The sequence below is a fragment of the Hemitrygon akajei genome, chromosome 16 (genome assembly GCF_048418815.1).
Source record: "Hemitrygon akajei chromosome 16, sHemAka1.3, whole genome shotgun sequence".
In the NCBI taxonomy this organism is placed as follows: domain Eukaryota; kingdom Metazoa; phylum Chordata; class Chondrichthyes; order Myliobatiformes; family Dasyatidae; genus Hemitrygon; species Hemitrygon akajei.
The window spans coordinates 86,959,896-86,987,346 of NC_133139.1; the positions used below are offsets into that span (position 1 = coordinate 86,959,896).

At 41.2% G+C, this 27,451-nt stretch overlaps 1 protein-coding gene across 2 annotated transcripts; it reads left to right on the forward strand.

The window, feature by feature from the left end:
• Nucleotides 1-873: 873 nt before the first annotated feature.
• Nucleotides 874-13,878, forward strand: spc24 (SPC24 component of NDC80 kinetochore complex). 2 transcript variants are annotated; one of them, XM_073069375.1, is made up of 6 exons: nt 874-996; nt 2,748-2,931; nt 3,739-3,882; nt 10,655-10,760; nt 11,305-11,381; nt 12,863-13,878. In XM_073069375.1, the coding sequence occupies exons 2-6, from the start codon at nt 2,769-2,771 to the stop codon at nt 12,967-12,969; spliced, it is 597 nt and encodes a 198-aa protein (XP_072925476.1). In that variant the 5' UTR covers nt 874-996; nt 2,748-2,768; the 3' UTR covers nt 12,970-13,878. The 2 variants fall into 2 exon arrangements, with proteins under 2 accessions (XP_072925476.1, XP_072925477.1); XM_073069376.1 differs by having other exon boundaries at nt 901-1,007.
• The last annotated feature ends 13,573 nt before the right edge of the window (nt 13,879-27,451 follow it).

Here is a 27,451-nt window from a genome sequence, read left to right on the forward strand (position 1 = left end):
AAGTAACACAACAGTGCAGCTCGAAGGGCCTATTCCATGACGTAGGCCAATAAATAAATAAATAGCCACACACACAAAATGCTGGTGGAAAGCAGCAGGCCAGGCAGCATCTATAGGAAGTTTTGGGCCGAGACCCTTCGTCAGGACTCGTAATTAGTTGCCTTTTTCTTAGGTGGATAGAAAAGTTTTTTAAAAGGCACATTTAAAGAACAATGGGGGGACTTATTTGTAAGGTCCCTGATCAACATATCTCAACTTCAACTTTCCACAGTTGCTCCTCGACTCTGTGCATTATTTTAGATTTCTAACAACTGCACCTCACAGTTCCAGCATATTCCCCTTTTCTCCTCAAATGCACTCATTCATTCTTCCACCAATTACCTTTACTCTAGACAGATTAGCCATGGTTACCACGTATTTATTTTCCCGTCCTACACCGGCAGTCTTCTCCTACCATTTTCTGGAAACCCTTCCCTAAACTTTCCCACTGCTCTACCTCTCCATCTCCTTCAAATGCCCCTACCTATTTGAGCACCCGCTCGTCCATGAGGCACCTTAAAACGATTTTGTACCTTGAAGGACTATGTAATGAAAGACGGCCTGCCCAATTTTCCACCATAGACTATGTTTGACCGATTGATTCACTTCATAAATCTGTATGCCGTTATATAAATGCAAGTAGTAGTAGTTGTTGTTGTTATTTTCAGGTGTCTATTATTTTACACATAAAATAACACAATGACCATTTTTACACGGTAAATATGAACATTTTGAACGGCGAATTAATATGTAAAATTAGAAAAACGGGGTAACATTTTAAAAGTCCGATTTATTTCGAGTACGGCAGTTGAGTAGCCAGCCTCATGGGGTCCTGCTTTAAAAGCCGTTGGGCGCGAAGCGTTTGAAAGTTCGCGGGCGCTGCGCGGGATCTGGGAGGAAGCGCGTCAGGTACAAGTCGATTAGAAAAGAGCCGGTGAATTAACTTCTCAGTAGTTGGTGAGTTTAAGGTAAAACAGCGGGCGGCTTATTTCTGTCCTGATAGTGACCCGCCTCTCCCAGTGTTGCCCCTACCCCGATCCCGGGGGCACGCCGGCCTTCCCCTCTCCTCCGTTGCCTCGGGGAAGGGGGCAACGCCAGACAAGCGTGGGAGGAGATGTATCACCCGCCGTTTCGCAAACTCTCCCTCCCCGAGGTTAGTGATATCTTCCCCCCACCCCCCGAGATTGCAGGGGAGTATGGGGCGGTTGACAAGGAGTGGGGGGGGGGGGGAGACATCTCTCCCGAGGTTGCCCAGGAGAGGAGGGAGTGACATCTCTCCCGAGGTTGCCCAGGAGAGGAGGGTGTGACATCTCTCCCGAGGTTGCCCAAGAGAGGAGGGAGTGACTTCTCTCCCGAGTTTGCCCAGGAGAGGAGGGAGTGACATCTCTCCCGAGGTTGCCCAGGAGAGGAGGGTGTGACATCTCTCCCGAGGTTGCCAGGAGAGGAGGGAGTGACATCTCTCCCGAGGTTGCCCAGGAGAGGAGGGAGTGACATCTCTCCCGAGGTTGCCCAGGAGAGGAGGGAGTGACATCTCTCCCGAGGTTGCCCAGGAGAGGAGGGAGTGACATCTCTCCCGAGGTTGCCCAGGAGAGGAGGGGGTGACATCTCTCCCGAGGTTGCCCAGGAGAGGAGGGGGTGACATCTCTCCCGAGGTTGCCCAGGAGAGGAGGGGGTGACATCTCTCCCGAGGTTGCCCAAGAGAGGAGGGGGTGACATCTCTCCCGAGGTTGGCAGGAGAGGAGGGGGTGACATCTCTCCCGAGGTTGCCCAGGAGAGGAGGGGGTGACATCTCTCCCGTGGTTGCCAGGAGAGGAGGGGGTGACATCTCTCCCGAGGTTGCCCAGGAGAGGAGGGGGTGACATCTCTCTCGAGGTTGCCAGGAGAGGAGGGTGTGACATCTCTCCCGAGGTTGACCAGGAGAGGAGGGGGTGACATCTCTCTCGAGGTTGCCAGGAGAGGAGGGTGTGACATCTCTCCCGAGGTTGACCAGGAGAGGAGGGAGTGACATCTCTCCCGAGGTTGCCAGGAGAGGAGGGAGTGACATCTCTCCCGAGGTTGCCCAGGAGAGGAGGGAGTGACATCTCTCCCGAGGTTGCCCAGGAGAGGAGGGGGTGACATCTCTCCCGAGGTTGCCCAGGAGAGGAGGGGGTGACATCTCTCTTGAGGTTGTCCAGCAGTGGGGTGGGGTGACATCTCCCCTGAGGCTGTGAAGGAGGGAGGGGGGGTGTTGACATCTCTCCAGAGGTTGTAGAGGAGAGTAAGGGGTGACACGTCTCCCAAGGTTGGGAAGGAGAGGAGGGGGTGATGCCTCTTCTGAGTTTGTGAAGTGGGGTGTGACTTTTCTCCTGAGGTTGTCCAGGAGAGGGGGTGCTGCGATCTCAAGGTTGCCGAGGAGGGGGGTGACATCTCCCTCAAGGAGAGGGTTGATATCTAACCCACCCCCCTCGACCTTGTGGGGAGGGATAGGAAGGTAGGTTAGTATCATTGTCCTTGCCTCACAACCTTGGGGAGTGGAGGGATCAGCCCCTTCCCTTACCTTTGCATCCTTCCCACAAAAAAAATGATTATAAATGGACCTCAGGAGAATGGGAAATTTATTATGCATTATTGGGAAACTGGTATTTCTTGGAAAGTCAACATCAATGAATTATAGAGTTACTGTTGTCAATGAAGGTCGGAACAAGAAATACAATGTCTTCTGTTTTCAGGATGTGTAAATGTACTGAAAAATGGAGTTGCAGATCCAGGAGTTCAAGGCACTGGCAGATGAACTGATGATTATCCTCTCTGGTTGTAATGGGGAGGTGCATCTGCAGAATGCCATGAAATATCAGACAAAAATAGTGAATACTTTCCTAGATGTAGAACAGTGTGTGAAACAGCAGTTGAGAGGTAAGACAGAAATTAAGACTTTCAAATAAATTATCTAAAAACCAATTTTGTCTTAACAGTTTGAAAATATTTTGCATTCTGTTTTTATTAAATGTAGTTGGGTCTGTAATAAGGTAACTATTTTTATTGACATACTGTGTGGAATAGGCCCAGTCCTTCAAGCTAGCCACTCAGCAATCCCTGATTTAATACTAGCCTAATCACAGGACTATTTACAATGACCAATTAACCTACTAACTGATGCGTTTTTGGACTGTGGGAGGAAACTGGAGCACCTGGAGGAAACCCACGTGGTTGTGGGGAGAAGGTACAAACTCCTTACAGACTGTGTCAGGAATTTAATCCAGGTCGCTGGGACTGTAAAACGTTGTGCTAACCATTACACTTCTGTGGTGCCCTCATGCATCTCAGTACATGACAATAGACTAAAAACAACACAAAATAGCAATCATTTCAAACTGGACCCTAGTTTTCATTTTTTTTTCACAGCAGCAGACTTGTTTGCTTTGAAGATGTCATTTCTTAATTCCTTTACTGATATTAGTGTCAAACCCAAGCACACATTGTTCGTAACTTCATTGAAGAAAAAAAAAGGATTAACAGTATGTGAATTTATTAACCTTCCTGTATTATATTTATCTTAACTTCATTAATTTTTGCTATAATGTCCATTGGAGTTAAATTCCCAGTAATCCACCATATATTCATTGTGTGAAGTGAGTGATCTTTTGCTTTTAAGTATTGATGTTAACTTCAAAAAACATTCTGAAACTAGGGGTTGTATGTCTATGTTTTTGGTAATTTCAGTGATCCAGCAAACGCAAGAACATGTGGCACAGAAGGTTATTGAAATGGGAGAAGAAAGAGAGAAAAGTTTACTGGAGTTAAAGAAGATTAAAGAAAAGTGGAACGAGACTGAGCAACAGAATTTTAAGTCTGAAGCTGAGCTTGCATATCCTTTATTACTACTTTAAGCTTAAGATATACGTAATGACTTTAGTACCTTCTCTAGCATTGAAAGTAGTAATGCTCAGTAGCTTGCATATCCATGTCTTTTTCTAGATTTTGGTTAGAGATTAACTTCCAATACCATAAAGGCCTCTGTAATAAAACAGCAAATAGGAACTATTCAACATCGGCAACATCTTTTGAGAGAAATTATGATTTTTTTCTAACTTTAGTTCATGGAGCTAAAATTTCAAACCAGTGCATCTTCACACGTTATGCCTGGCCAGCTGAGCAGTGGCTACTTTTAATTTGGATTTCCAGCAATTGATAGAATAATCTTTATGTGATCTTTGGAGTATTTTCTGCCAAGTTTTCCTACTGAAAACATGGATGTTAGATGAAAAAGCAATCATATGGGTAGTTGTGTATTAAAAAGACTTATAATAATTATGGAGGACTTCAGTGTGCAGAGACCAGATATCAGCAGGAGTAGATTTCACTCAGGTCTCCTGTCTGAGTAGAAAAGCCAGCAGTGGGTAGCTACAGTGAAAGAAGAGCTTTGACCAGTGACCAATTGGCATTTGGGATTGATTAGCAAGAGCAGCAGCCATTGTCTAAGTGGACAGAGTCAGAGTGACGATCTTGAGGCTTTAGAGAAGAGAGACTTCTGTCAGAGAAAGAAAAGAAAAGCTCAAGGTTAAGATTTTTTTCCCCCTTCCCTTTTTATCTGCTCATCTAGGACAGTAGAGATACCGGGGAGGATAGTTGCAAGATGTGGGAGGGCAGGGAGAACTCTAGTGCCCCTAGATACATCCAGAGGTGCACTCCGAGAGGTGCATCCAGTCACAGCTTCTAACAATTTGCATTAAGGAGTTGGAGTTGCAACTGGATGAACTCCAGATCATTTGGGAGGCTGAGAAGGTGATTGATAGGACATACAGAGAGGTAGTTACACCTGTGGTACTTGACACAGGAGACTGGGTGGCAGGAAGGGGAAAGGTATTAAGGAACCAGTGCAGAATACTCCTGTGGCCATCCCCCTTAACAACAGGTAATCACTTTGGATACTGTTGTGGGGGGAGGGGTGTGATCTAACAGAGGAAAGTCACAGTGGTCAGGTCTCTGGGACTGAGTCTGGCTCTGTGACGGAATGTGGGGGGGGGGGGAAGAAGAGGAACGCTATGGTGATAGAGGATTTGTTGGTTAGGGGAATGGACAGGAGGTTCTGTAGGTGAGAATGAAAGATGTATGTTGCCTTTCTGGTGCCAGAGCCTGGAATATCTCAAATCGAGTCCTCAGCATTCTTAAGTGGGAACAGCCAGAAGTTGTGGTCCATGTAGGTTCAAATGTAATGGGTAGGACGAGTGACAGGGTTCTGCATAGGGAGTGAAGGGGTTAGGGTTGTGATCTTAGGGTTGCTATTGCACCACATGAACTGGAGGGGGACTAATATCCTAACAGAAAGGTTTGTTAATGCTGCACTGTGGGGTTTAAACTAGAGTTGCAGGGGGATGGGAACCCAGAGTGCCAGAACATTTAGCGGAGATGTTATGAAGGCATATGTTAGTAAGACCTCAGACAAAGTTAGGAATCTAAAGGTTGAGCATGGTGTGACTAATGTCCTGAACTGCATATATTTAAATGCACGAATGATCATAGGAAAGGTGGATGATAGTGCTGAAGAAGAGGTAGCTGGTTTACAGAGGCAATGTGTAGAGAGGAGAGGTTGTTGATAGGGCAAAATTGTAGTCAATAGGATAAGTTGCAGCATAAAAGTTGGACAAAATCAAAAAGGACAAAATACAGCACCAACAGTGTTATATTTAAATGTGTGCAGAAATAAGACAGATGAAATTGTCGCACAGTTGCAAATTGGCATGTATGACGTAGGCATCACTGAATCCTGGCCGAAAGAAAATTATAGCTGGGAGCTTAATGTCTAAGGATACACATTGTAATGAAAGGGCACACAGGAAATCAGAGGGAGCCGAGCTGCTCTGCTGTCAAATAAAAATGAAATCAAATCATTAGAAAGAGGTGACATAGGGTCAGAAGGTGTTGAATCATTGCGGATAGAGCTAAGGAACTGCAAGGGTTGTGCAGATTGTGATTGAGCCCACTAGGGGATCTGTTCTGGATAGGGTTTTATGCAATGAACTGGAATTGATTAGAGCAGCTTAAGGTAATAGAACTCATAGGGGCAAGGGATCATAATATGATCAAGTTCGCCCTGAAATTTGAGAAGGAGAAGCTAAAGTCAGATGTATCAGTATTACAGCGGAGTAAAGGGAATTACAAAGGCATGCAAGAAGAGTTGGCCGGAGTTGATTGGAAAAGAACACTAGCATGTGTGGGGGCAGAGCAGCAATGGCTGGAATTCCTGGAAGCAATTCAGAAGGCACAGGATATATACATCCCAAAGAGGAAGAAGTATTCTAAAGGCAAAATGATACAACCATGGCTAACAAGAGCCAGCATTAAGCCAAAGAGAGGGCATATAATAGATAAAAATTAGTGGGAAGTTAGAGGATGGGGAAGCTTTTAAAAACCAACAGAAGTCATTAAAAAGGTAAAGATAGAATACTGAAGCTAGCCAGTAAGGTTAGAGGATACCAAAAGTTTCCTCAGATACATAAATTGTAAAGGAGATGTGAGTGTGGATATTGGACTGCTGGAGAGATAGTAATGGGGCACAAGGAAATGGTGGACAAACTGAATAGGTATTTTGCATCAGTCTTCACCATGGAAGACACCAGCAGTATGATGGAAGTTCCAGGTGTCGGGAGTTATGAAATGTGTGAGGTTACCATTACTAGAGCGAAGGTTTTTCTGAAACTGAAAGGTCTGAAGTTGAGTGTAGTTATCTCCTTTTATTCAAGAGCCTGATGGTTGAGGGGTAGTAACTGTTCTTGAACCTGGTGGTGTGAGTCCTGAGGCTCCTGTACCTTCTACCTGATGACAGCAGTCAGAAGAGAGCATGATCTTGGTGGTGGATCTCTAATGATGGATGCTGCCTTCCTATAATAGAGTTTCATGTAGATGTACTCAATAGTTGGGAGGGCTTTACCCATGGTGGACTGGGCAAAATTCACTACTTTTCGTAAGGACTTTGAGTTAAAAGGCATTGGTGTTTCCATTCCAGGCACCAACAGCGGCATCACAGGAGTGCCTGTCAGCATTGAGTTCAACATTGGGCTGTTTTAGGGATTCTAGCTCCAGACTTTTCCCTTGGGGCTTACTCCTGAAGCCTTCCCCATGAGTGGGTATAGCCACAGGCAGCGGAGATTTGAGATCAGAGTTTTTCTTCCACTTGATGAGCTGCCAATCATGGCAGATGAGCCCCATCTGAGGAATAAGCTTTTAACTAAACCACTTGCACAGTTTTAGTCTGTATTGTGGCTCATTCCTATTCACTCTGTCCAAGTCTCTCAAAATTTCATACCCATCTAGTATTAATTCAGTTGTCAAAATCCTCAGATCTTCTTTCCACTCTCTCTAGTGCTCTCAGACTTCTTTGGTGATCAGAACAACAGATTGTTCTCTGTGGCATAGCTATTGTTTTTTTCAGAGTTCCTGCATAATCCTGCTTCTCTTGTTCAAAGTTCAAAAGTAAAATTATTATCAAAGTACATATATGTCACCATATACAACCCTGACATTAATTTTGATGTGGGCATACTCAATAAATCCATAATAGAGTAATGACCATAATAAAATCAAACACTGCATCCACTTGGGGGTTCAACCAGAATACAAAAGACGACAAACTGTGCAAATACAAAAAGAAAGAAATAATAATAATAATAATAATAAATAAATATGCAATGAATATTGAGAACAAAAGATGAAGTGTCCTTGAAAGTGATTCCATAGGTGTGGGAACGTTTCAGTGATGGGATGAGTGAAGTTGTGTTCTTTGGTTGAAGAGCCTGATGTTTGAGGGGTAATAACAGTTCCTGAACCTGGTGCTGTGAGTCCTGAGGCTCCTGTACTTTCCAATGGCAGTAATGAGAAGACAGCATGTCCTGGGTGGTAGGGGTAACTGATGATGGATGCTGCTTTCCTGCAACAATGCTTCATGTAGATGTGCTCAGTGGTGTGGAGGGCTTTACCCATGATGCACTGGGCTGTATTAACTACTTTTTGTAGGATTTTCCATTCAATGGAATTGGTGTTTTCCTACCAGGCTGTGATGCTGTTAGTCAATATACTGTCCACTACACATTTATAGAAGTTTGTCAAAGTTCTATAGAACTTTATAGAAGATAAATAAAACTAACAATTACAAGGGTATAAAGTGGAAGCGAGCTTTGATACATTGTCATAATGACAGCAAACAAGCAATGGCTAATGTTTGGGAATTAATACTTAGTTTTCAAGTAATACATCTGAGGTAAAGAAAGCCAATGTGATTAGTGAATCAAAGGAAAAGGTTTGTAATGGATTTCCAGAAAATGCAGTAAGATTGAAGATTGTGAAGTATTTCAGAACTCAGGACACAGATAAAAGAATTGACATTGGAAAGGGAAAATAGAATATAAGAGTAGGTTAGTGAGAAACATAAAAACAGAATTAGAAAGGAAAAGATAGACTAAACTCAATGTGAGTCTCTTACAAATTTATGCAGGAGAAATTACATTGGGAAGGAAAAAGCATAGGAATTTAAATAGTTTGTCTATGCTCACAGGAAAATTTCCTAGAAATGGTGGAAATGTACAGAATGAAAATGAATAAGGAACTCAGAAATTGGCAGCACGGGAGAAATTTATTTGACAGACATCCTCAGCAACTCATTTAGCTTCAGAATTTGAAAAAGGTTGCTATGGAGATGATTGGTGATCATCTTCCTAATTCCGTAGATTTTTGAACATTTCTTGTAAGTTGATAGTTGTATAATCACACAATTTAGAAAGTAACAACAGTAAAAACTAGGCACTACAGAGATGAATTGATCTGATGTAGAAAGGAAAATTATTAAGAGTTAGGATAATAAATAAAAGAATAAGTAGAGTCAACATGGAAGTCATGTTCAGTGTAGGTTGTTGAGACTAAATTAGAAAAGATAAGGGCAATTCAATTACTGGGATATTTGGACTTTCAGAAACCTTTGACTAAGTGATTAAGTAGAGTTTGCAGTATGCATGGGTAGTTTTGTGCTAGACTTGTAATTCGTGGGGTGCAGAGTGTATTAGTGCTGAGGCCAGTTGTTCACAATTTATGTGAATGATTTGGATGAATGAATTAAATATAATATATCCATGTTTGAGATACAAAGCTCAGTAAAACAGTTAGGTTATGAAAGATGTTAAGTGACCAGAGACAGAAAGATGTTGGTATTTGGAGGGATCTAGGTCTTGTATAAAAATCAGTGCAAGTTATGCAGGTGCAAAAAGCAATTAGGAAACAAAATACTATGATGGTTTGTTTACAAGAGGATATAAATATGTCTACAGATACTTTGCTCCATTGTGTAGAATTGGTAAGTCTATAGCTAGGATATGTGTGGTCTCATCTCCCAGATTTCCCTGGATCAGATGTCTGAAATGCCAGATAAGAGTTTTGATTTAAAGGGTTCACCATTTGGAACCTAACTGAAGCAATTTTTATACACAGAGGCTGATGAATGTTTGTAATTCTTCTCCTTAGATGGAGGTCTGTGGAGGTTGAATGTGAGTAACTCCTGTGTAACTTCTGTGTTCAGGTCACAGAAATTCAAAAATCTGAGATACAGAATAATATATGCTCTCACCAAATTTATGTTGAGAGACAAAAGTAAGCAAATACAAAATGTATTTTTCCAGCTTTACATGTTTATTGATGCATATGCAGATGATAAGTTCAGGTTAAGGAGAAACACAATACAGCCCATTTCCTAGGAAAACAATTCTCTCATTCTTTCCACCCCTCCCCCCCACAGTCACACTGTAACATGGGGGTTGTGTGTGTGTTGGGTCAGTATATAGGCTACATCCACACTGAGACGGTGAATTTTGAAAACGCTGGTGTTGCGAAAAAATGATAGGCGTCCACCCAGGCATTTCTGAAAATACCTGCGTCCACATTAAAACAGGTATTTGGGTGCATCTCCTCCTACTGGGCACACGTGCAGGACACAGCTACAGAAAACAAGCGAAGAAGAAACGGTATACTATTTCCATATCCTCCTCTTAGTTCAAGAAAACAATGAAATGCCACGCTGCCACCACCATCTGTTCCGACACGTCATGACAGCGGTTTTTAAAAAGCTCCGGTTACCCTGAATTCACTATACCGCCCAGCCAGCTTTTTCAGATTTACACACTCCGGAGAGCGTTTTAGAAAAGCTCCATTTTCAGGGGAGGAACACGCTGTTTCAGTGTGGACAGAGGGTCAAAACAAAGAGAAAAAGCTTCGGTTATGCTGGCTGCATGCTAATTGAATAGCATGAGGTGTGAAATGGCCTGCCCCTATTTCTGGTGCAAGTTGTGACATTATCCTTTGTTAACATTGTTTAGATTAGAATGTAAAAGTTATCATGGAATCACAGGACATTGTGCTCTTGCTGGCTGAAAGGCCACATTGGATGAGCTAGATGTCCATAGATTGTATTGCTATACTACTGTGTTAAATAACTTGGTACTCTTCAAAAGTAAGTTGCAACTGCTTAAGGGATTTAATCTAATAAGTGCTATTTCATTTTCCTGTTTGCAAGCCATTAAGTGAATCCAGCTCCCATAAAATGAGAGCGGTTTTACAATAACAATTACTATTTACTTTCCTTAATATATAAAAGTCACATTGTTACAGAAAGAGCTGGAGGAGCTTGAAAATTCTGAAAAGGAAATTGCTATAATGGAAGAGGAGGTAGATGAAGATACAACAGTGATTATTCCATCTACTAAGTAAGTTTAAAATGTTCTAAGTAGTAAAGATTACAAAATATTCATGTATCTTTATTAAATTTTTGTATTTCATTCTGATGAAGTAAAGTTATGCTATTTGAATGATGTGGACAAAAAGAAAAGATGAACTGGCTATTTATCCACAGCAAGGATAAATAAATTCCCAATAGCCTGCCTGAGTATCCAACTGAGTGTTTGGGGAAATATTGTGATGGAGAATGGTGGTTGTGGATCACAGAAGAAATGTCCTCTAATTAACTGGTCCACTTAACATGAGCACCTGATCTCCAGGTGCGCTAGCAACCTTCTGACTTCAGGCGATGAGTACTTTATTCTGTTAGGATTATTGTCATTTTTCCAAACAATTGAGAAATTTCAAGGTAATCTCCAACTTGTATAGCGATGAAATGGCTTTCTTGGTTTTCCATTTTGAAATGTGATAGAGCTTGCTATATGCCAGAAATACAATCCTATCAGATTGACATTGTTTGACAATGCATGTTTTTGATGGAGCACTTATATTTAATATATTTGGTTTGCATAGGTACTTGGCTCACATCTTCCACAAGGTCACTAAGATAATTTGGGACTATGACTGTGATCCTTCCCTTGTAAGAGGCGGTATCCTTTCACATGAGACTACAAAGTTAACTTTTTGAGGAACTGGATGAAGATTATTCCTAGAATGGCATTCATGAAAGCAGGTGAGGGGCTAAACTGAGCAATAGTGCTGGAGATATTTAAAACCCCAGAGTAAAAGGTTTGAAGAGTTTCAATGAGAAAATGAGTTGGGTTAGAAAATGGTTTTAGGATTCACACTGTAATATATTTCCATCCACTGGCTTTAACTTCTTAATCCCATCATTAGCAAACACCTATTGATTTCAGATTTGAATTTTTTAAAGCAATAGATTGAAGATTTCACTACATTTAACCCCTTTGATTTCCAAAATATCAAGGTCAAAACTCATAAGGATCTTTTTTCAGTCAAGTTGCCTCCCATTCTGCTAAGCTTTAGAAGGTACAAGTCTTGTTTGTTTAACTTTGTAAGACAGCTTGCCCATTTCAAATATTACAGTAAATCCTGTTGCTGACTATCTAAGATACCACAGAAAGCAGCAATACATGGCAAAGAGAGAAGAATCAAGCAATTTATTTTGAGCATGAGTGAGATGGATGAGCTTAAAATTATAATGGAAAAAGTGGTTTAGGCTAATATTTTTAAGATATTGGCTATAATTGAGTACTTTAAAGACCAGAAAGTAAAAGAGTGATGCCATAAAATTTGATTAGTGCTATAATTTAATTTCAATTAAGTTACAATTAATACAAAATTAATGGATTTTAGCTGTATTCATGGTCTGTGATGGTGTTCACATGCTGCAAATCCTCTTGCTTCTATGTGCTTTAAATTGGTGTCTCAAAGTAACAGCTCTGTGTTCATAAACTTATCCTAAACTTAGGATAACATCACAACTCACACCAGAAATAGGAATTAGTTAGTTCCTAACTAATTCCTTTAATTTGCTGGAATGAGCATCAGATTTTTATGCTGCTTTATAAAATTCTGTTCACCGCAAACATGGTTTGTCTTCAGCTATCCTTGTCTCTGCAGAAATTTCTCACCTAAAATTAAGCATTATCTTTGCCACTACAATCTACTCAATGACCAGGGTGCTGCAGTATGATAATGCGCCAAATGAATTTTGGAAGTGCATGATGGTCATGAGGGAAGAGTAGTGTTTTTTTAAGAGGAGGGGGGTTTGATGTTTTGTAATTTGCCTATTGGGATTAAAGTTAGTTGAAAGTTATATTTTAATATTATGTCCATTTGGGGTTTAATTTTGGTTGCTCTTCTGATATTCTGGTCAAATTTGAGAAATTTGAAAATTATGTTCCTTATCCAATTTCTTGTACTGTATGCACAAACATAATTAGGCTGCCATCATAAAAATTGATAAAATTCTCTTTAGACAAAGCATTGCCCTAGTTTTTTTGTATTTTAGTAATGCTTTTTAATTCCATTAATTTTGTCTGTTGAAGTGATAGAAAGTAGAACATTTGAATTGAGAGTGCAAAGTTTCCTTAACTTTATTTCTTAGTCCACTTTGGAGCAGGTGTAGCACAGCCCATTAACATTGATTCTACGAAGCACTCTGACAGTTTCATATGTGATTACTTGTGGAGCCTTGTGAGCACGGATTGGTAAATTATTTCCTGGGCGTGAAACTATGAATGAACTGCACGTTTTAAAAACTAATTTCTGAATGAAATCTTCTTGATTACGCGGTTTTGATCTGGGAAATATATTTTTCACCTTGGAGTTGACAAGTTGCATCAATGGATAACTTTGCATGTGGTATTTTGTAATTCATGCATCAATGTCCTATAAGATCTTCATAAGAAAAGGACAAGAAGATTGGTATAGTTTAAAGATGTGTTTTATTGTACAGCAAAGTAACTTGGACAATATTTTCCCTAAGGGGGTGGTAGTAATTGAAAATTCTCTCATCATATAACTAGTAGGAATAAACCCACTACCACTCTCCAACAGTACTAGACTATTGTAAAATACTATTTATGTATGTATATATGCAAACTTTATTAAAAACTTTGAAATGATCTGTTCTTGTACCTTTGGCTGGGCAAACTTGATCTCCAGTGCAACCTGAATTTGAAACCCAGACACATTTATAGATGAAACTTGACCATATTTGTTTAAATAAAAAGCTCTGTGGTAAGGTAGTAGAAGAGTGACACAAACTGAAAGCATTAGTTCTGTAATTCCTTAAATATTCTAAGCTTCCTTATGCATGGCTTGTCTCTGCATGTTTTTGTAAAGGTTGGCACAAATGAAAAAAATACTGTGACTGGCAAATGAAAAAATATCTCTCCCTTTTGAAAAACAATATTGAAAACAGCAAAGTTTGATATTAAATATCTTGTTTCAGCAAGAGAACTTAAGTTAGTGCAATCTGGGTTTATAATTGGGTCTGTTATGCTTTTTATACGGTCAAGTATTGCAAAGTTTAATTGCAACTGTATATCTTCTAAGCTGTTTTATGTTCGTGTTGAGGTTCTTTTCTAATAAAGTCTATTAATGTGGTAGACACCTTAATCTTTTGTGTTTGTATATCATGTATTTAAATTTGTTTTGCAAAGGAGTTGCAATCTATTGGGTGGTATCTCAAATTCTGCTTGTGTTAAATAATCTGTTGTTCTTTGTTAGATTCGGGAGTAATGAAATTTTGTGAATATAGCAGATATTCTAATTACAAACATTTGTAGAATAAGGTCTATCATAGACATATATCATGAAATTTGTTTTGCAACAGCAGTACAGTGCAATGCATTAAAAAGTTACTGTAACTTACATTAGGAAGTATAAAAACATAGTACAGAATGGAAGTGTTGTAGTGTTTATAGGTTCATGCGCCATTCAGAAACTTGATGGCCGAGGTAAAGATCTCCCTAAAGCGTTGAATGTGTGTTCTCGGGCTCCTGTACTTCCTCCCGGTTGGTAGTAATGAAACGAAGGCATGTCCTGAATGGTTTAGGGCCCTTAATGATGGATTCAGTTGCCTTGAAGAATCCCCCTTTTTGAAGATGTTCTTGATGATGGCGCTAATGCCCGCGATGGAGTTGCAGTGATTGCATAAGTAGGCTAGGCCCAAGATCGATCCTCTGAAGTAATCAGTTAAAAGGACAGCTTTGTAAACTAACAGCATGGTCAACAGAGCTCTACAGATGACAGGCAGCTGGCCCACAGCAGGGCTCTGGTTGCTCAGATAAGATTTGTAAAGTGAAGTGGCCACCAGGTGTTCTTGTATGTGTCAGCCCGGTGTAAGACAATGGAGTTAATTTGCTGCATCCAGCCAGGTACGATGGCTCAGTCACTTTGCACCATTGTGACTAGGTTCAAGGAAGTTTGCAAACCAGACCGATATAGTCACTTAGTGTATTAAGTATGGTCACAGGCATTTTGCTCAATCAATAGTTGTGATACTTGTGTACTCAAGAGTCGGCTCTCACTGCATTGATTTTGGCTATCTGGGATCTCTGTATCTTAAGCAAGTTAGTTTCTCCCAAAAAAAAGTGAGTCTTAACAAACAAAGGAAAATCTGCAGATGCTAGAAATCCAAGCAAAACACACAAAATACTGGAGGAACTCAGCAGGCCAGGCAGCATCTAGGAAAAGAGTAAAGTTGACATTTCGGGCCGAAACCATTTGAAGAGCTTTAGCCTGAAATGTTAACTGTACTCTTAGATTCTGCCTGGCCTGTTGAGTTCCTCTTATCTGTTAAAATGTGTTCCTACTGTAAACATGCATTTCAATGGAACTGTTTTCTTCACAAAATACTGATGTCATTGCAGCTATTGAAATTGTATTGAACCACCAGCTGTTAGCACTGTCCTTAAGAAGACAAAAATCTCGTAATTTCAGTTTGGGAGACTATGGGGAGGATCTCCAAGAGAATTCCTGTTTGTGATGAATAAAGACTTTTATCTCATCAGCTTCAGTGTCTCTCCCGTGACTAAGATCATAATCACAACACAGTAGTGTTTCTCTGTGTAGCCTTGGGCTAACTGCAAGAGGATCTGGAGAAGCAAAGGTGAACTTCCAAAGGATTCTAGATTAAATAGTAGATTCTCTTGAGTGCTTTGACTATGTATAGCACATACAAGCCTGTCCCTTAATGCATCAGAAAGTCTGTCATTCTGTAACTGTCAGTGCCATTGATGATATTTGCTAAAATTCAGGTTTGTACTCATCACCAATTTGTTGTGTCTGTGCAACTACGTATCAATTGAATAAAAGCCCGCACATGGAAGCGAGAGGGAACAGATCAATGCTCATGAGTAGACAGCAGATGAATGCATAGAGTTAAGTTATCAGTCTAGGGTGAGTCATTGCTCTAAAAGAAATGGATCCATACATTGCACATACCTTTCCTGCACTTATCCCATGTCTGATGTGGACTTGCCAGAGAAAAGGCGTTTCCAATTAATGCTTCTTAATTCCTGCTTAATGTCCTCATAATTTGCCCTACTCTAATTTAAAACTCTCTCACGAGCAGCATACCTATCCTTATCCGTAGCCATCCTGAAAGTTAAGGAGATGTGGTCACTTTCCTGGTGTTATCACACAGTGCAGAGTCAATGTGGCATTAAGGATTAGCCAACAGTAGGAAAAATAGAATGATCATTTTGAGGCTGGCTGGCAGTAATTAATAGTGTCATAGAACTATGGTAAGGCTTCAACTATTATCCACATTTATTAAAGGGAAAGTCTACCTCCATTAGTTAAGTCACTGGTAGCTAGCTTCAACCTTGCAATTCAAAACAGAACAGTTTTATATGTGTACAGTAATTGTTTCCTCATCTGCATCCTTCTTAAATGAGTTGCATTTGTCTTTTGAGGCTTCTCCCTTCAACAGCAATGCCCTGCTGTCAAAAGACTCCCTGACATAAAACACATCCTGCCATAAATCACACCCATTCTTGCAAGGCTTCCATCCAAACAAACCAGCAAAGCATTCTGTGATTTCACAAGTTCCATTTTGTCACATTACATTTTACAAAAGTTATAAATTCATAGAGACTTTAGGGTTACAGATATATTTCCACACCTGCAATGTATGGGAAAATTTTGTTAATCTGGGCTTGTACTTACATTTCAGAAGGATAAGAGGGAACTTAATTGAAACCTATCAAATACTCATAGGTAGAGTGAAGGTGGAAAGGATGTTTCCATTAGAAGGAACGTTTAGCATCTGAGGGCACAGTCTCAAAGGGGTGGTCCTTTAAAATTGAGCCAAGGAGGATGGTGAATGTGTGGAATATGTTGCACCAGGTAGTTGTGCTAGCCAAGCCACTGAGTGTACTTAAGGCAGCGATTAATTGGTTAAAGATGGAGCAGACCTGATGGGTTGCATAAGACCATAAAATACAGGAGAAGTAGGCCATTTGGCCCATTGAATCTGCTGCATTCAATCATAGGCTGATCCAATTCTTCCAGTCATTCCTACTCCTCTGCCTTTTCCCTATCCCCTTTGATGCCCTGGCTAATCAAGACCTATCTATCTCTGCCTTAAATGCACCCAATGACTTGGCCTCCACAGCAGCTCATGGCAACAAATTCCATAGATTTACCACCCTCTGACTAAAGTAATTTCTCTGCATCTCTGTTCTAAGTGGACATCCTTCAATCCGGAAGTCGTGCCCTCTTGTCCTAGACTTCCCTACCATGGGAAATAATTTGTCCATATCTAATCTGTTCAGGTCTTTTAACATTCAGAATATTTCTATGAGATCCCCCCCTCATTCTCCTGAACTCCAGGAAATACAGCTCAAGAGCTGCCAGACATTCTTCATATGGTAACCCTTTCATTCCTGGTTACATGCTCGAACTCAGATCCTGTATCCTATAGTCTTATGGAAGAGAAACCTAAAATTTATTTTCCTCTGCTGCCCTGGCATGTGGTGTTTATACCATGGCCATCACAATTCAGGAGAACTTCTACACAGAATGAAATTGCAAGGAAACTTTGTGAAGATGGATTTCTTTTTAATCAAAGTTTTTAATTGAAAGGTATTGGGTTTCATAAACGGCCTAACTTGGGGAACGTGAGTGTTTCGAATTTTTACTGTTTGTACATGAATTATTAATATAGGTATTTAAAGTCGATGCAATTCCTGTCTCACTTGCCAGACCCGTGAACCTGATTGAACATTATATTTGGCACTGAGAGCATTGTACGGCTTTTTGAGAAGAAATGCATTTCTTTAAGATGTTATTTAAAAGATAGGACCCTCAGTCTGAGAGATGCAGAGTCCCGGGGTGGACAAATAATAGTGTGGGCTTTGGAAATCTCGCTAATTTACTGATGGGTTGTGGACTGCCGGTAGATTGGTCAGACCAGTTAGATTTTGCCGGGTTGAAATGGGACATCACATTGTTTCCATACTTAAATCATTGGGTTTTCCCAGGAGAACGGATAGCCAGCGGGATGCTTTCTGGCTTTTTTCCCGGCAATTGTAAGACATCAGTATAAAATGATAGTGAGTCTTAGAATGAATTGGAAGATCTCAGTAAGCACTATTATTCTGAGCGAATCACTATTGACGGCTCAGAGTAGGGCTACAAAGTTAGAAGATACAGATAACCTGTCGGCTAACGAACGTATAGAATCTAGAGGCGGCTCGAAGGGCCAATTGGGAATCTGATCCCGTTGAGGTTTGAGCCGCGTTGAGATGGGGCAATGATCCTACTGTGGGGATGGGAGGTGGAGATGCCTGGCTGGGTGATGAAAATGAGGGAGAAAGAACAGAGAGGACCCCTTAGTTTAATCCTCAAGATGATCGCCCTCTCCCTTGTGTGTCCAAATCAGTGTGTCCAAGACAACAGAGCTCAGAGAATTCTCCACTAAGGAAATAGCGAGTTTAGGAGATACATACAGACAAAAGGCTGGAGTGTCTTCAGCCGCGTGGTTATTGAGATTATGGGATGTGGGGGTACCGGAGTGATCCTATCTAACAGGGATGGATGCCGTAGGAAGCCTATCGTCCCAACGTGTAATCAATAATGCATTGAGAACACTGCTTGCTTCCCCTGAGCACAGTGCATCACAATTGGTGCTGGTAACAGCAGCAGTTAAATTTAGACATCCCATCCTACTGAATGGAATTTAAACCCCAAGCGGAATGGAGCACAGTAAAGGAGGGTACTAAAGTTCTACGCCAGTCTCTTACCACAGAAATATACCGTGATAGTGGCATCCCACAGAGGATATTGAATTAACTTCTGGAATGGTGGCACAAGTGGTTACGGAGACAGTTTTCCCGATAAAAGGGGGTAATGCTGTCTTTAATAGCATCAGCTGTTGGTCTTCCCGTAAGTACAGCGATTCAATTATTACAAGGTTTAGAGTGTGCAGAAGAGGGTGTACGCTGCCAGGTATGGAAATTAGATAAGCAGCGGGGACTGGGGATCCTGCATATCCCGTAAAGAAATTTTTTAGCAAACACGAGGAAATCTGCAGATGCTGGAAATTCAAGCAACACACACAAAATGCTGGTGGAACACAGCAGGCCAGGCAGCATCTACAGGAAGAAGCACTGTCGACGTTTCGGGCCGAGACCCTTCGTCAGGACTAACCGAAAGAAAAGATAGTAAGAGGTTTGAAAGTAGGAGGGGGAGGGGGAAGTGCGAAATGATAGAAGACCGGAGGGGTTGGGGTGAAGCTGAGAGCCGGAAAGATGATTGGTAAAAGGGATACAGAGCTCTGTGATTAGAGTACGTTAATGTTTTAAGCATTGCTTAAAGCTGGGGTTCCGGAGGAAAAAGCATTAGGTAGTTTCCGACCCCCCCCCCCAATCCTCTATCAGTGTGGGAATACTGTCAGGACGACCAAAAAAGGGAGACGGTTGAGGGGGAAGGGGCATCCTTCAAGATCTCTGCCAGATTCCGTGTACTTACTCCACAATATTCTATTCAGAGTTCCCTGCGAAGGGTATCGGCTAACGTTTGCCAGCAGTGGGAATCGGGGGGTGATTAGTTCATTTGCGCTTCATTGTTGGGGGGGGGGGGGGGTTGTCATTCCACCTGCATCCCTCTTCCCTGTAAATAGAGTGTGAATGATTTGAATACGGAGAAACGTGGGGCGCGGGCACATGCTTCAGTTTGCTGTTGCGGGCGCGCTCGCCTGTGTGTGTGTGAAATATATATCTTGGCTTTTAAGAGACTCTGTGAATGTGTTGGGTCCCACCCAGTTGCTTTTTCCTTAGCAGTTGTTCTCTGATAAGTGTTGTTTCTTTGTGAGAAATTAACTGTCTGTTTTAAGTTTTTGCAGTTCCATAAGGAAGTTTTAAAGAAGAATACAGCCCGAATTCTGTGATATGTGTTTTATCCATTACTTTGTTTCTTGTTTTCTAAATCTGTTATGCGTTTATTTGTCTTAATATGCTACTTTGTTACTTGTTTCCACCATATCATTGGCTTCTGAATGACTCATTTTTATAGTGGCCATATGAAGTTTTGAGTTGAAATTTGAGCAACTTTATTCTGGATATGAGATGCCCACATTTCAGAGAGAATAGAGCATTTGGGGAGCAAGTCTAGTAGTTCTATTGTTTTTGTGTTTTCTAAATATCCAGATAGGGCAGTAAACAATGTGTCTATCAAGCAGGCTGATTTGCATGCTTAGGATGTTTTTCATTGTTTAATTTAGAGATATGGAGCCACATCACCCCTGCAAACCCAGGCAACCCTATTTAAAAAAAAACTAACCTAAGCACAGGGTGATTTACAATGACCAATTAAACTACCCAGTACATGTTTGGACTGTGGGAGGAAACTAGAGCACGTGGAGAAAACCCACGCATTCCACAGGGTGCACGCACAGAGACTCCTCACAGAGGATGATGGGATTGAACTTTGAACTCTGCCTGAGTAGCAACAGGAACCTGCTAGCCGCTATGCTACCACGACATCCACAGCAGCATAGCAGTTGTTGAGCTTCTCGAAGGTCTTTGAGTCTGCACTCATCCGGAAATCGAAGAGGGTTCATTCAGAATCAGAATCTGGTTTAACAGCACTGGCATATGTTGTGAAATTTATTAATGTAGCGACAGCGGTACAACAATAATGAAGAGAAAAAATGTGAATTACAGTAAGTATAAAAAGATCTGGTGCTTTCCCCAGCATATATGACAAATAATCTCTTCTTGGTCTTCCAGATTGGTACAGGTATTGACTTTAATCGATGCTTTGATGACAAACTCTGCCACCTTCATCAAGGATGAGGCCTGGACATGTGTCGTCCGGTGGTATTTATACCCCCGTTGTCCATCTCTCCTGATTGGTTAGTCCTCATCCAATCAGGGTTCCACTGCCCCACCATGTTTACAATCAAATTCCAGTTCTTACTTAGAGCGAGACCTTTGGCTTTGTTAAAATTATTTTCCTCTTATTTTATTTCCATGGCTTCCTTCACCAGGGTGTCCCAAAAGTCATTGGCGCGGCACAGTAGTTTTGTGCCATCAAAGTCAACCCGACGGCCATTGCAAATACAATGTTCTGCTACTGCCAGTTTCTCCAGGTAACCCAGGTGGATATACCTCTTGTGCTCCTACAGACGGGTTTCCACTGTGTGTCCTGTCTGGTCAATATACCATACTCTGCAGGGTCTGCTGAAACTGAACATTACAAAATGAGAGCGACTCATCCTGCAGTCACTACGGTGAAACCCAGCCATCATGATTTTACCAGCGGACAAAGGAAGTGCAACGGCCCTGATGTCCTCAGAGGAGAGTCCAACAGATTCTGGATGATCCCATCTACAGAGTTCCACAGCGGGATTCCATGGACTCAATTGTGAGGATGGCCTCCATTTTACTGAAGAAATCTGGACTGCCAGCAGACACATCTGCCGCAGGCATCAGTGCCACCAAACTTTATAGGCTTCCTAAGATACACAAGGAGAGCTCACTCCCCCCCACCCCGAAGCCTATCATCAGTCGGATAGATTCTCCGACTTACTGCCTCGCTAAGTGTTTAGCGACCATGCTGTCTCCCTTTGTTGGGGACTGTGAGCAACACATCACAAGTTCAACTGACTTCATAAAAATGATAACCAACATCCAGCTGAACCCTGGAGGGCATAATGGTGAGTTTTGACACGTTCACGAAAGTTCCCATGAAGGACCGCTTGGTCCTCCTGTGGTCAAGGTTTGACAAGGGTATCATTGACCTTTGTGAACACTGCCTTATTTCCTCTATAACGGGAGCTACTATTAACAAACAGACAGATTGACCATAGGATCGCTCTTGTCGCTGGCTATTGCTAATTTCTACGTGGAGGACTTTGAGGAGAGGGCTCTGACTTCATCACCCTTGCGCCTAATTGTGTGGCCTCATGGACTTCAGGCACTCCAACAGTTCCACGTCCATCTGAATAGTAAACACCCAAACATTCAATTTACAATGGAGATGGAGAAGAATGGTTGCCTCCCATTCCTGGATATTCTAATACAATGGAAACCAAACAGTAGTCTCGGGTACGGCATCGTAAACCCACTCACATGGATCTGTACCTCAGTAATAACAGCCACCTTCACGTCTCCCAACATAGAATGGTACTTTCTAATTTGATTAACTATGCAAAAACTATTTTGGACTGGAGGAGTCTCCATGAGGAGATATGATGATTACGCACAATGTTCCTACAGAATGTCGCAAGGTGAAAGAAATCAATCGGGCCCTTAAAAGGGCCGACAAAAAAAGCTAGGAAACCTAACAACGAGGAGGAATCCATTGTACCTGCCTGTCTCCCCTATATTTTCACAGTTTCTGGATTGATCACCAGGATCCTGAGGAAATACTGGTTTAATACCATTAACAAACCCATGAGGCAGCTCAAATCACAGCTTCTGTGGGTCAAAGGTGACTTGGGACCCAGGATGGCTGGCTTTTACAGGATTCCCTGCGAATGCGGAGTGGTGTATATTAGCTAAACAGGACACACGGTGGAAACCTGCATCAGGAGGTGTATCTGTTTGGGTTACCTGGAGAAACTGGTGGTAGCAGAACATTGAGTTTGCAATGGCCATAGGATTGACTTTGACAACTCAAAACTACCGTGCCGTGCCAGTGGCTTTTGGGACCACCTGGTGAAGGAAACCATTGAGATAAAACTAATGGAAAAGAATTTTAAGAAAGCTGGAGGTTTCACTCTAAGTAAGAACTGGAATTTGATTGTAAAGAAGCTGCAGAGCAGAAACCCGATCAAGTGAAGACTAACCAATCGAGTGGGACGGACTATGGGATATAAATACCACCGGACTAGACATGCCCAGGCATCATACCTGATGAAGGTAGCAGAGTTTGTCATTGAAACAACAGTTAAAATTGATACCTGTGCCCGGCTGGAAGTCCAAGAAGAGTTTATTTGTTAAATAAGTAGTGGGGGAAAAAAAAATTAAAGAAGTAGTGATGTAGTGTTCATGCGTTCAATGTCCATTCTGAAATTGGATGGCAGAGGGGAAAAAACTGTTCCTGAGTTGTTGAGTGTGTGCCTTCAGGCTTCTGTACCTCTTTCCTGGTGGTAGCAATGAGAAGTGGGCAAGTCCTGGGTGGTGGGAGTCCTTAGTTATGGATGCTGCCTTTTGGAAGCATCACTCCTTGAAGATGTCCTGGATACTACAGAGGCTAGTGCCCATGATGGAGCTGACCAATTTACAACTCTCTGCAGTAGCCACCACATATCAGGCAGTGATACAGTCAGTCAGGATGCTCTTCAGGGTACATCTGTAGAAACTCGTGAATGTTTTAGTTGACAAACCAAATCTTAAACTCCTAATGAAATATAGCCACTGTCTTGCCTTCTTTATAGCTGCATTGAATTGTTGGGACCAGGCATGCTCCTACTTTGTGCCTTTTTGGTGGTAGAAGGCCTTTTGGCTTTTTATTGGATCAGTGCTATGATCCATTGAACTACCTTACAGAATGGTGGTCATAGATGTACAGTATAACTCACATGACTCACAGAGAGAAGCATGATGCTTCTGTTTCAAAGGGAGTTAAATTCAGATAGATAGATAGATAGATAGATAGATACTTTATTCATCCCCATGGGGAAATTCAACTTTTTTCCAATGTCCCATACACTTGTTGTAGCAAAACTAATTACATACAATACTTAACTCAGTAAAAAAAATATGATATGCATCTAAATCACTATCTCAAAAAGCATTAATAATAGCTTTTAAAAAGTTCTTAAGTCCTGGCGGTAGAATTGTAAAGCCTAATGGCATTGGGGAGTATTGACCTCTTCATCCTGTCTGAGGAGCATTGCATCGATAGTAACCTGTCGCTGAAACTGCTTCTCTGTCTCTGGATGGTGCTATGTAGAGGATGTTCAGAGTTATCCATAATTGACCGTAGCCTACTCAGCGCCCTTCGCTCAGCTACCGATGTTAAACTCTCCAGTACTTTGCCCACGACAGAGCCTGCCTTCCTTACCAGCTTATTAAGACGTGAGGCGTCCCTCTTCTTAATGCTTCCTCCCCAACACGCCACCACAAAGAAGAGGGCGCTCTCCACAACTGACCTATAGAACATCTTCAGCATCTCACTACAGACATTGAATGACGCCAACCTTCTAAGGAAGTACAGTCGACTCTGTGCCTTCCTGCACAAGGCATCTGTGTTGGCAGTCCAGTCTAGCTTCTCGTCTAACTGTACTCCCAGATACTTGTAGGTCTTAACCTGCTCCACACATTCTCCATTAATGATCACTGGCTCCATATGAGGCCTAGATCTTTCAGGAACATTCAGAAAATTCAGGAACATTTACTTAGAATTACTGGATGTGCATCAGTATAGATAGAGTGCTAGGAGCAGGTTTCCCATGTTCCCTCTCATTGTTATGGTATACAGTATTACACCAGCAACAGAGAGACAAAGGACCAGAGCAGATACAGTATGGGCATCATGGTAATAATCTCCGTGTGAACAGATCTACACCAAATACCCACTTCATCCTTCATGTTGTAATAATATGTTGCAGAATGGTTTTTATTGTTTCTGTTCTTTTCACATAGTCATATTTTCTGGGATCAGATTTCCAATTGTATCTAAAGGTTGGACTTTTAACTAATTCATTCTTTTCCCTTCACAACTTGCATTGTGCAGCTAAAACCTGTTTACTGTATTGTTACAGAACATTTTTATTTTTGATGGGCAGAATAGCCTAATTCTGGAAAAATATGTTCTTCCAGAAACTGAAGCTGCCCGAAATCATCTTAATGTGGACTTCAGTTCAGAATGCTATTTGCCCGAGTTTATTGTTTGCATGATTTTTTCTCTCTGCCCATCGGGTCTTTGATTCTTTTGGTATTTTCATGGATGTGTATCTGGAGACAAATCTCAAGTTTGTATAAAGTATACACAAATAAATGTACTTCAAACTTTGAAACATTGTTTAAACATCCACTCTTTGAATTTTTTTAAATTTAAAGTGTTTGTAAAGTACTGTTAGGATATGGCCATCAAGCTGCTGAGGCAGCTTAAGTTTAGTTCATAAATCTCTTAACATATGTTGGTATATGTTTAAGATGCAAAATGTTATCTTTTAAACAATGTTAGCTAATTGTGAATCAATAGGCAATATAAAAGAACATATCGCATTTGAAATCCCAAAATTCAAACTAAAGGTGTCATCATAATAGTAAAGCAAATTTCAATATTTTAATGTTTTTTAATGTTGGAAGGATTCTGACAGTAATCTAAAGACAGGGTCTCATAAAAAGGAATGCCACAAGATATACACATGGTATCTAGTAACCAGTAATTTCTTTTCACCATCATATTTTCTGGGATTAGATTTGCCCATTGTATTTAAAGCCTTTTTGACTGACATCCAAGAGGACCACATCCTTGTTGTTGGGTTTGGAGTCTTGTGTGTCTGACTGACCCAGAGAGCTATGCTGTCTGGAGTGAGGGCTTTATGCTTTAGCTCAAACAGCTTCAAAGGGTAGAGGCCAGACTAAGAGTGGTCCAGTGGTCATCCAAGTTTGGGGGTTCAGCTCAGAGCTAACAACCCTGACTGGTCAAACAAAGTTGTTACAGAAACGACAAAGAAGAATTCTTCTGCGTCTGAGTACAACTGTATTCCCGAGTCTCCACCCGGGACTTGCATGACTGACAGTAGTGAAAGCAGAGCTACTGACAGGATGAAGGAAGCCCTGAACACCTCTAGAGATGGGGGACCTTCATTGCTGCCCTAAATGCCAGCAGTGTAATGGGCAGGAAGTAAGTAAGTTTTGACTGTGTGCATATGGCTATAACTTTAAATTATAAATTTTGTCAAAATTGAAACGTTGAATTTATGTGGCAGGTTTGCATTTTGCATCCTCGGAATACAGAATACAGAAAAAAGTCAATTAAGTGTTTTTAAAATGTAGTCATTGTAATTAAAATAAGGATGCAACAATTAATGTATCCCATGTGCATTATTTGAGATGAATTGTTAGATTGTGAAATGCTTTTGGTATTCAGAGGATATGATCAGGCATTGTAAAAATTCAAGTCCTTTCTATTATTTAACAATTGCAGCATTGTTTATAAATGAACTAGATTTTGAACTTGGACCTGAAGTCAAATAGGACTGACAATTAAGTGATTGCTTGACAGTACCCTCTAAACACAAGAGCGTAAAAAATGGAGGGAGAAGGACATTTGTGCTTTGTGCTTTCATTTCGGTCATGTCTGATCTTTAACCCCAGAGTTCTAAAAATTCACTACTTTCTGTGAGAATATATTTCTTTTCATCTCTGATTGGCCAACCCACGTTTTGTACATTACTGTCAGCTGTGCATATATTGTTGCAGATTTGCCATCCTTCTACAGCACGTTACAGGATTCCATTCACTCCTCCACTTTTCTCATCCCAAATGTACGCAGCTGCTCTCTGCAATCTCATTTTGTTCTCACCGTTGTCAAATTTCAGCACTCCCTTCTCATTTCAATGTATGCATTTCCCATCCCTCTAGGTACGTTGCTGAACACCAGCAGTATGCTTATTTGCCATATACAGTATTGCCAATTCCACTTGTAGGTGGATTGTCTTGTGTGTGGCTTCTCCACTGCATGTACATTGCAATGTACCCATCCCATGCTGCGTACATTGTTTCAAATTCCTCATTCTACAGCATACATTCCTGCCTGCCAGTTACAACATTGTGCTTACCCTGCATTTCCGCACCCTAACCTTAGCCCAGCCTGACCTGATGCCTTTCAAATCATTGATGGCAACTTCAATCAGGCTCAATTATCATCACCTACAGGACCGTGGGTCCCAACATACTTGACCACTGCTATACTATGATCAGGAAGGCCTACCGTTCCATGCCTAGACCGTATTCAGGAAATCTGATCATTTGGCTGTCCTCATATGTGCATACAGGCAGAGGCTGGAGAGCAAGACTCCAGAGATAAGGACTACAGAGTTGGTCACGAGGCAGAGGAGTAGCTGTGGGATTGCTTCAGCTAGGCAGACTGTGTTGTGTATTTAATATTTCAATAATATTTGAGTAATATTGCAAATATATAATTTGATTAAGCATTCTTGTTCATAAAAATAATTCATTATGGGTTACAGAGCCTATAAAAAATATTCACCTCCCCTTGAAAGTTTCCATGTTTTATTGTTTTACAACATTGAATCAAATTGGATTTAATTTGCTTTTTTTTTTGACACTGATCAACTGAAAAAAGACTCTTTCATGTCAAGGTGAAAACAGATCTCTACAAAGTGATCTAAATTAATATAAAACACAAAATAATTGATTGCTGGTGGTGCAGCTGAACTTGAAGGCGAGTGGTCCTGGGTCCGAATCCTTGCACGCTTTCCATTGGTTCAGGGTTGAGCGTTGAGCTAGCAAACCTGCCTCATAAAAAAACAGGCAAATGCTAAAGAAATGGCAAGATTGTCTGCCTGATAATAAACCTGCTGGTGATAATAAACCTGATTCTGATCTGATGCACTAAAAGACACAGAGAGGAACAACAGTTGGTGGAAAAGCAAACAATTTGCTTAGAAATCTTAACTGCTCAACCCAAACTAGTGGGAATGAGCTTTGCTGATATTGTGAAAGGAATGCACGGACATTTAGCACTAAAGCCATTGTTG